General features: G+C 27.1%; 1 protein-coding gene across 1 annotated transcript; it reads left to right on the top strand.

Annotated features, from left to right (window-relative positions):
- The first annotated feature begins 6625 nt into the window (after positions 1–6625).
- On the top strand, positions 6626–8548 carry LOC113364145 (succinate dehydrogenase [ubiquinone] iron-sulfur subunit, mitochondrial-like). The gene is made up of 6 exons (XM_026606624.1): positions 6626–6766; positions 7100–7246; positions 7323–7489; positions 7572–7706; positions 7776–8061; positions 8144–8548. The coding sequence occupies exons 1-6, from the start codon at positions 6716–6718 to the stop codon at positions 8258–8260; spliced, it is 903 nt and encodes a 300-aa protein (XP_026462409.1). The 5' UTR covers positions 6626–6715; the 3' UTR covers positions 8261–8548.
- Positions 8549–11006: the final 2458 nt, after the last annotated feature.

The raw sequence follows: 11006 nt of genomic DNA, 5'->3' as shown, positions 1-11006 counted from the left end.
TTTTTTTGAGGCGGGGGTGTTTAGAGCGCTGTAACTCTAGTTGGACTAAATTTTTTTAGCTGAAATTTTATATTTATACTGTCCAAATATGTATTAATAAATGATAAAAAACTTGAAGCTCTAACTATTTACTGGTCGTAGAAAAAAAATTCTAAAATATCCCTAAAAAACAGGCCGTCACATAGGAAGACCCCCTTAAGTTTTTAAAAAGTCCTGGTTTTGTTTTTTTATTTATTGTATTTCATGTAATTTTTTTAATTTTTTCCAACAAAACGGTTTCAAACACTATTTTGGTGGAACTCCTTTATAATGGAAGTTTTCAAAAAGTCGCGTCCATTTTTTGTTTGTTTTTTATTTATTGTATTTTTTGTATTTTTTTTTTAATTTTGCTTTTCAACAAATTTGTATACTTTCAAATCATTAATGCCGCAACAATTGATTTTATAGCATAAAACTCCTACCACTATTTTGGTAGAACTTTTCTATCATTGGGTTAAAAAAATCCAGCACGATTACCTTTACTAAACGAATAATTTTGAAATTTTCAAGGTCGGTTCAGGAATTTTAACGTAGACGTTTTCAAAAACTTTTGCACTTATCTGCAAATTATGAAGAAACAACTTGGCTGATAGTCGATCGAATAAAATCAATGCGAGTTCTTATCGAGTTTTGTCTCGATATGGGTTCTGGAATCGGTTCAGCAGTTTTTGATAAAAAAAGTGTGCGAAGTACTTAATTTGTGACCATACTTGTTCAGGACATTCGCCAAAAATAAAAGAATTTTTCTTATGCGTTTGATAGTCAACTTTAACACGAAAAAGCATGTTGGTAACCAACTAACTTAAGCATGAAGACAACCACCAAATCCACGAATCAATAATTAACAAATACCATCTGGTTTAACCTTCTACTTTTACCATCATCATTTCCCAATTTTGTTCCTTCTTCAATCTTTTTGCTATTCGGATGAGTTTTACAGACCGATCATATTCTAACGAACAGATATGGTGGCAATGGGCAGGACATTCGCTTGTCCAGCGCCGAACTGCGGCCGAGTTTTTAAACTCGAGGACAGCTTCAGGAAACACATGGACAACCAGCATGGTAAGGACCGAGGACCATTCAATTGCGAATTCTGCCAGAGGCCTATGAAGAATAAGAACACCTTGTTCTCGCATATGTACGTCATACATAGAAGGTCAGTGGGAAAGATTGATTTTTTAATATATATATATATATATATATATATATATATCAGTATCTTATTGCCGTGTAGATGTTAGCAATTCTTTATTTCATAACTTTAACAAACACAATTAACAATACACACTGATGATAAATAAACATAAGAGAAAAACAATTTCAAACATCAAAAAAATTTTTTTTGATCAATACATAAATAATTTTTTGAGATGAAGAATGCCTGATAATATAACCAAATAAATGATAATGCAATATAATAATAAAATTGGAATAAATAATTTATATTTATTTTGAATTTTTGAACATACTATCGACTAGTATCATTTATTCACTACCAACTACTTCTAATATAATTTATTACTTGAATGTTTTTTGGTATGTTTAACAAATATATTTTTTACTAAAATTAATAATTATTGTTGGATCTCTTTAAATTCAATATCGCAAATAAAAGTATTGTTAGTCAATCAATCTTATTAGAATGCGTCAATCAGTCTTATTAGAAATTAGCAAAAGGATTTAGTAATACAAATTTAAAATGTTGGAAGAATATTTATTTTTTTTATTTTTAATAATTTCAATTCTGTAATGTATTTATTAATTCAAATTAAAAATTATAAAATTCATGTTAGAACCATTTGCTTTGTTAATAAGGAATTAGTGAAATTGGTTTTTATTAATTAAGTAAATGTTTTAATATTTATTACCAATTTTTTATTTTTAATCATGAATCGTTTTACAACTGCCGAAAAAATAAAATATAAAAAATAGTTAAAAATAATAAAAATAGTTAAAAATAAATAATGAGAAATTTTATGAATTTTTGAAAGACGTTTAAATAAATTAAACTTCAAAAAGTCTTCAAGATTACATGCACAAGAGGATTTTTTAGAATTTCAATTATTTTTGGAGATACATCTATTGAACCATAAAAATCAACTTATGTTTCTTTTCTCTTGCGAAACATTAATGGCGTTTTTTCTCAAAACTGTCTTTTTCAATGAGATGTCCTGGATTTTTCGAGTTTTACTGGGTCAATTCACTTGAAATTTTAAGAGAATCTTCTTTATAGACTTTACTTTGGCTTCTTTATACTAGCCTTATCCCCAAATTTCAATTTTTACTATTTTTAAAAAAGTCCAAAAATTTAAAAAGTGTCAAGAAAATGGTCTTTTCTTTCAAACAGTCGCCTAAATTTTTTTTAGCATAATCTTAGTATATATCATGGCGAGATAGATTGATAACATTTTTTTTGATTACTTAGAAGAATTGCATTTCAGTTTATTTCTGTACTCTCGTAAAGTTGATAAATGATTTTTTAAGAAAAGTGATAATAAAAAAATAATTGCATTTTTTTCACGATGATTTAAAAATGACCTAAAATTCATGCCTCTACACTAGAATACCTCTTTAATTCATTTTTTAACATCTTGGCTTGTTAATTTGTTCCTAGCTTCAAAAAATTATCAGAGTTTTAATTATCGAAACGTCTGGATAATATATTTTTATATTTCTTTGTACATGTTGTATCAAATACTTTATAATATTATTAATTAAAATATTCCATTTATTATTATCCTTGTAAATAATTACTACTGATCCTGGTTTTCAGAAGGCGAGATGGCTCTTTGCTGAACGAAAAGCCTGCGCATCATGGACAATTTGCCTCCTAACTTGTTTTTTTTTATTTTAGTCATTGGTGCAATTTGAATAAATAGATAGCATCACATTTTATATTTAAAAAAATTAAACTGGTCAAGCCTAAGAATATTTTTCTAGTTTTATTTCGATGTATAAAATATTTTACTTAGATGAAATAAAGATTTAAAAAAAACATTCAAGTATTTTTATTTAGATGATGACTTGTTTGCTTCAAAATTTAATGGGTAAGTTTTTGGTTAAAATTATATTTCAATTAAATTTGTTACTAGAAAATAAGCAGATGGGAAATATATTATGTGATCTGGTGTTGGGTTGATCTAAAAGTAATTTTATATTGTAACAAGAAAATAAAATATGACTGAAATGCTTAATGAAGCACATTCATATTAATAAAACATGCATTAGACACAATTTTACACACAGATAATAACTAATTTTTATAAAAAGGATTCCATGAAAAATAAATTCAAGTATAGACATTAAAAGCATCGTACAATTCCTTCAACTTTCAAGTGTTTATTTAATAAATTTGTCAGAAAAACTTGAACTATATATACATACACATACACACATATATATATATATATATGTGTGTGTGTATGTGTGTGTGCATATAAAATTACTTTCTACTATTTTTTTAAAATTTTACTAATTCATCTTCTTTCTTTCCCAGATTTGTATCCTGATTGGAAAGGAAAATTACTGGTCAAGTGCCATATCTGTGACAGGATGTTTGCTAATAAATATAATTTGAGGGTACACATACGAGACAAACATCAGGCTCCTGCATATTCTGTGTTTTGCCATATCTGCTCAAAACCGATGAGGAACCACAGTTGTCTAAGAGTGCATCTGTATCAACATAGGAAAAGTGCAGAAGGTGGAGGCAGTTAGGGTAAGATAGTTAGATTTAATTATTTGCCAAGTGCCAAGTAAAAAAAATTAAGGGTAAATTCCACACATATATCATTATGTTCAAATATATTTTACGATTATATACTCACGTATAAAAATATTTTAAGAACACTTTTTTAACCGCGTACTTTGAATTACAAGTAACTTGTAATAACAATTAGATGCATTTTATTATTGTTATTTTAATTATATGTGTAAGATTTAATTAATAGATCTGTTTAATTAATTTATCTGTTAATGATCTATAGTTATGATGTTTGAAACATTTATTTTCAATCGTTTCTAGAAGAAACTATTTTTTGTAATGATTTAATATAACGAAATAAGCAAGTTGTAAAATTTATTATATCACCTATTCTCTAAAGCAGGGCTTCTTAAACTTTTATCCTTCGCGACCCCATTTACGATTGTGAATTTTTGGTGACCCCAGAATTAAAAAAAATTATATTTTTACATGATTATTTACTTGGTAACAATATACAAATGATAATATATAGTTCAAAAATTCGTTGACAACATAATAAAAATCAAGACGTGATGTCATGATATAATTATTTGACATTGAAATCTCTCGCGACCTCATTTGGGGTCTCGACCCATAGTTTAAGAAGCCCTGGTCTAAAGTATAGATATTCTTAGTATCTTATTTTTTTACTCGTTAAATAATATTGTTTGGTTTTGATAAAGTATGATTTGTCTATACAAATTTGACTCTTCCAACCAATATTTTGTAATCTTTTTTTAACTGTAGTTTTAAATTTAATCTTGATTTAATTATTTATAGTACATTTACAATAAAAATACTCAAACATAATTATTGAACAATTACATCAATATTTTTATACTATTTATTGTAAATTATATTATGAAATGAATAAATTTCACACATTATGTACAAAATTATTTTAAGAATTATATATTTAGAATAAATTCTCGTTTTCACGTGTTACATGAAAATGATTGATATTTTATATGTATATATGATGAAATAATATAGTTGATAATTTGCAACACGCCTCGTGGCCGTCTGTTGTTGCTGTACGATTCCTTGGAAAAAGATTTTGTTGAAACTGAAAACTATGTTTACTTTCTATAATAAATTAAGTTTTACTCTATGTTTATTTTTTTGTAAAAAATATTAAAATAAATGAACAGTCTGAGCTGAGCCTTGGTTGAACAAGTGTCTTTAATAGTAATAAATTTTTATAGCGTAAATGTTAGATATAAAGCTAAAGTGTTTTTTTCTGTGAAAGCATGACTTAGGTAAGTACCAAATTAATTGGATATATAAATGTATATATAATTATATAAGGCCTAGTGCTTGTTGTTTGTATGAAAATTAGAATAATTCAATATTATTAAAAAAGCAAAGTGTCCACGCTTTTCTGGATATTCAAAAAAGTAAAAAAAATAAAACTGCAAACTTTTGTTACAAATACCATGGATAATGGATATATATTAGGCTTGCACCGAATATTCGGTTACTATTCGGCATGTTTTATCTTTTATGCGATAAAGAGCTTGCGATGGATCTGTATTTGGTAGTATTTAATTTATATAATATGATATGAAGAAATGATTTCGTTATTGTATATACCATGAATAATGAATATATATTATGCTTGCACCGAATATTCGGTTACTATTCGGTATTCGGCATATTCGGCACCTTTTTTTATATTCGGCCGAATACCGAATAGTTAAAATCAAAAGCGCCGCCGCCGCGCAGCGGCATCATTGTTAATGTTTTATCTTTTATGCGATAAAAGAGAAAGAAGATTTTATGCGATGGATCTGTATTTGGAAGTGTTTAGTTTACATAATGTCATAAAGAAATGATTTCGTTATTGTATATATAATAATTTAAATTTTATCAACTTTGGACATTATCAGTGAACACGCGAAGAACTTTTTTCTGAATATTCACACGATACTTTATTGTTTCATGTTTATATTATTTAATATGATTCATTCAATGATTACATCCATGTGTTGTATCAATACAATAAAAACATTCATTATATTCAATCTAAGCATTTCCAAAAAAAGAATTATCATTGGTTCTTTACCGCAAAATATACAAATAATATTTTGGATCATTTTTATTTATTTTGTTATGATTAGCATTCCTAATATATAAGAAATACTATTGAGTTTATAAAAGAAAATATGAAATGTTTATGACAGACATAATTAGAAATACATTTACATATATGTAAAGAATTGCTTGTTTCATGATTATATCATTTATAACTCTATTACATGTGGTATTCGAGTATTCGGTATTCGGCCGAATAGTATAAATGATGCCAAATATTTCAAATAATAAAGAGTTGCTGAATAGTGATTGCAAGTCTAGGCATAAAACTTAAATAAACATGTTAATTAGTAATAAATATAACAATCACTGATAGTAATTACATTAATACAAACGAGCTTTGGCGCCAAAAACCTGCCGAATTGTGCCAAATATTCGGTATTCGGTCTCTAGAGCATGCTGAATATTCGGTATTCGGTCTCTGGAGCTTGCCGAATATTCGGTATTCGGCATTTTGCCAAACATATTATTTGTTGCAAGCCTAATATATATATCTTTAGAATTTTTACAAAAATAAAACGACAAAAACTTTGTTAAAAATACCATTACAAAAATAAAACAAAGACAAATTTATTAAAAAACTCGCTACTGAAAAAAATATTGAATTTGTTCCTAAGATTGTTTAATTTAGCAACTACTGTGTTATTATTTTAATTATATATTTATAACAACATACATTTGATAAGTCAGTATTTAATAAAATATTTTCATGTTCGCCAATCGATAAAATCTTTGACAGTATTTCTATGCTGTGCTGCACAGCTGTCACTTTTGTATGAACTTATTGGCAATTTTTATATTTTAAAAAGTAATAATATTCTGTAAAACTAGTGTACAATGTCCTCCGAAATTAAAATGATGAAGGTCTTTAAAAATTCTTATACGCAGGTAAAACATTTTTGATTATTGCAAGTGCATAATTTGTTATTTAAGTTACATAACTTTTAAATAATTTAGTTAAGTAATTTGTGCAATATGTAAATAATTTTGATAATTGGTTATTGTTAATAAATTATTTGAGCATGAATAAGTATAATATATTGTATTCAAATATATATTAGTTGTATAAGTTGTTAGAAGTTAGGTTAGGACACCTCATATGTTATTTTTATCTTTGTTATTGTACATGTAATTCTTATTCTTTCTACCTAATTGTTGAAGACTTGTTTATTGTTGAATACTTTCCATCTTATTGTAGTACACTTACTAATTACTTTTTAGTTTCGTATTTTTCACTCATCGCCAGCCATAAGTTCTGCAGCACCGGCTGCTAAGGCTAATGTACAAACAGAAAAAGCACCTCGAATGAAAAAGTTCTCGATCTACAGATGGAACCCAGACAAACCAAATCAAAAACCAACTATGCAGGTAGAATTATCTCACATTTATCTACAAGACATAAAACTCTCCTTGATATTTTTTATTGATAATTACATTTTTTTAGGATTACAATGTGGATTTGAACAAGTGCGGTCCAATGGTGCTTGATGCTTTGATCAAAATTAAAAATGAAGTAGATCCAACTCTGACTTTCCGTAGATCATGCCGGGAAGGCATTTGTGGCTCATGTGCCATGAATATTGGTGGTTGTAATACTTTGGCTTGCATCAGGTAAAATAAATTTAACTATATCATTTTATCATATTCTATGAAATTGTCTAATTTATTAGTATTTATTTATTACTTTCTTTAGCAAAATTGATGACAATCTGAGCAAACCAGTTAAAATTTATCCATTGCCCCACATGTATGTTGTGAAAGATTTGGTTCCTGACATGACAAATTTCTACAATCAATATCGATCCATTCAGCCATGGCTTCAGCGAAAGTAGGTTCTACATTAAAATATGCAAAATTGTAAAAATAATTTTAAATTTCAATAATTCTTCTATCCTAGAGAGGAGGCCCAAAGTGGTGAAGCTCAATTTCTCCAGAGCACTGAAGACCGCACAAAATTAGATGGTTTATATGAATGTATTTTGTGTGCATGCTGCTCCACTTCGTGTCCATCTTACTGGTGGAATGGAGATAAATATTTGGGTCCAGCTGTATTAATGCAAGCCTATCGCTGGATTATTGATTCTAGAGATGAAATGTCCAAGCAGAGGTTGGACAAAATGAGAGATCCTTTCAGTGTTTTCCGTTGTCACACTATTATGAACTGCACCAAGACATGCCCCAAGGTTTGTAAAATAGTACTTACTCATAGTAATAATAGTAATAATAATAATTTTATTATTATTGTTATCATTTTATTTCTTTCAGGGATTGAATCCTGGAAGAGCTATTGCAGAAATTAAAAAATTGCTTGCTGAATTTGCTGCTAAGCCAGCACCAGGTCTAGAAACTGCAGCCTTGCACAAATCAGCCGGCCAGGTTTGAAAATGTTTTGATAACAATGGTTAATGATTTGATATATAACTATATTTATTACTTAATTATGAAAATGGTGAAATCGCACACTTTTTTAATATCATGCATTGTGCGAAGAGATGTATTAGTAAAATTTAGAATCTATTTATCACAGTTTAAATAATTTGTATTTTTTTAAATTATTATCCATATATGTAAATATACATCATATATTTAAAAAAATCATGAGCTGCTTGTTGAAGCACATTTAGAACAGGTTTTTATCATCGCAATATTTCACAATAAGAGGTATTACAATTGTGATCTTGATATATCTACTTAACTTATTATTAAATTATTTTATTTTAAATTTAATATAAATTTTCATAACATAATTGTGAACATATTTCAGAGAAAGGATAAATATCCTATATATCTTCATAGCCCATATGAAAAAACTAGAAAAAAGCGCTCAGGCTTTTTTTTGAAATTTAGGTTACTATTGTAAAATGATATGTTGTAAACAAAAGTTGTTAAAAATATAAATATGTGACCTAAATTTACAAATACTGTTTTATTTTTGCTTTCTTAATAAAGGAAGTGGATATTTGAGTAAAATTTGTATAATTTAATTTACTAATCAAAAGGTTTTTAATGATATTAGTTAACCTATGGCGAGATGATCTAACAAAAACTTGTATTTGTTATAAGATTATTATTTATAAGTGCGATTTTCGTCAAAATTAAACAAAAACAGCATTATCAAATATTTCCTCATGGAAACGGTGGTAAGGACGGAGTGGAGGATGTAGCATAACCTTTGGAGTCCCACAAGGTTCTGTATTAGGACCTTTATTATATCTATTATATACCAATAACTTTAAAGACGCAAAATTAAAGGAAAGTTATATTATATGCAGACGCTACTGCCATAGCATATGCAGATAAGGATAAAAAAAAACTCGAACATACTATAAACAAGGACATGAACATATACACCGAGTGGCTAACTGAAAATAAACCAACAATTAACATCAATAAAACAAAATACATATATTTCAAACATAGAAAAAATACCGAGAACACTAAACTAAATATTAAAGTAAATAATAGAGAAATAGAAGTGGAAAGCGTAAAATACTTAGAATTGATAATAAAAAAAAAACGAAATTTCAAAAAAATTTGAAAAACATCAAAATCAAGAAAAAAACTAATTATTAAAATAATTTGAGAATATTTCGAAATTCTCAAAAAAAAAACCGGATTTTTTCAAAAATTTCCAAATAGTCAAAAATAAAAAAAAAAAAACAAACTTCTTCTAGTTGAAATTATTCAAAACAATTATTGATTATTATCATTTCTCGAATGTTTAATACGGTACGGGAAGTTCCAGCAATTTCTGAAGGTAAATTGCTCCCCACTAGTTTCTTTTATGAATTATTTTCCTGTCAAAAATTTATTCGTGACAACAATCCTTTCCAATCTTGCATGTGTGGCCATACCTTTACAATGCATTTCTTACCCAGAGCCAACAAAGTGCACCACGTGTTTTTTTAATGCATACAAATTAATTTTATTTAATTATCATATATTTAATTAATTAGTGTTGATCTTATAAAACAATTAGTGCAGTAATGAGAATATTACAGTGTTGTTATCAAGGTGTTTATTAATAAAATACAAAGCTGAGCCAACTAAATCGGTTTATTCTACAGGTATGTCAAAATTTTTAAGGTTTACAGAATATTATGTAAAATATATTATTCTAATTTAACTTACACTTATTTTAAATGAGGTTCTATGAATAAGAAGTAATAATGTCTAATAGGAATTTACTTTATAAATGGAAATTTAACTTACAATTATAATTAGAATTATGTGTAGGATCCATGATTTTTCAGCTGTCATATTGTAAACAAAGGCTAAAATTTAAATAGTCTTGCCTATTTATTGCAAAATATTAATTTACTGTATTACTTATCCTTTTATATTAATCATTTTCATTTCGAAAGTATTTTTGCAATTTGTTGTAGATATTAATTTATATTCATTTATTTTCTGATATTTTTAACTTCCCGTAGGGCAGGTTATAGTAATCGCAAAAAAAATTGAAAATGAAAATTTTATATATTTCACGTTTCAAAGGTTTCTGAACATTTTGGCATAGCTTAATGAATGAATGTATGTGTGTGTGTGCGGATACAAATTTTCGTCAACGATTTCGGGAACACTGATCAAGGAGTTTTCTAGTTAAGTTAAGGAGTGATTCTTATACAATTTACAAATATTTGTATGGCTTTTTTATTTAGCAAATGTGCTTTAAAAATTTTTGCTTTGAAAATATGATTTTTTAAAAAACAACATGGATCTGTCGAGAATCTTTATGAAGTTTGGATTGAAGAGATTCTGGAAAATATTATATAATTTATAAATAAATATTATAACTCCTTTTTCCACCTAGTGATAGCATTTTCCATCATAACTTCCAAAAAATATCTCGTCCTTCACTAAACATTTAAATCAATTAAGATCGAACACTCATCAAAGTCTTGAAATCTGTAAAAATAAAATAAAAATGAATTATAATATAAACATCAAAGCTGTATTGTGTAAATTTTATACATATTTTTACATACAACTATATGTTTTTCGTGTCAATATTTTTTGGTGTCTTGGAAAAACACAGAGCCAATTTTGTAAATCTTCCAAATTGTTCGCATAGATCTTTGAATAAGTTACTGGAAGAATAATTTGTTTCATACTATTTTTTTTTTTT

The sequence above is a fragment of the Ctenocephalides felis genome, unplaced genomic scaffold (assembly GCF_003426905.1).
Source record: "Ctenocephalides felis isolate EL2017-DRISC unplaced genomic scaffold, ASM342690v1 CF-g0.4_SCAFFOLD_00845, whole genome shotgun sequence".
NCBI classification, from domain to species: domain Eukaryota; kingdom Metazoa; phylum Arthropoda; class Insecta; order Siphonaptera; family Pulicidae; genus Ctenocephalides; species Ctenocephalides felis.
The sequence above is the reverse complement of the archived record's forward strand: the minus strand, read 5'-3'. Positions and strand labels throughout refer to the sequence as shown.

Bases quoted from the DNA above. Each gene is read 5' to 3' on its own strand.
- LOC113364145 (XM_026606624.1), top strand. From the start codon at position 6,716: ATGTCCTCCGAAATTAAAATGATGAAGGTCTTTAAAAATTCTTATACG. The intron at 7,247-7,322 runs GTAGAATTATCT...ACATTTTTTTAG, and splicing joins ATCAAAAACCAACTATGCAG to GATTACAATGTGGATTTGAA. The intron at 7,490-7,571 runs GTAAAATAAATT...TACTTTCTTTAG, and splicing joins AATACTTTGGCTTGCATCAG to CAAAATTGATGACAATCTGA.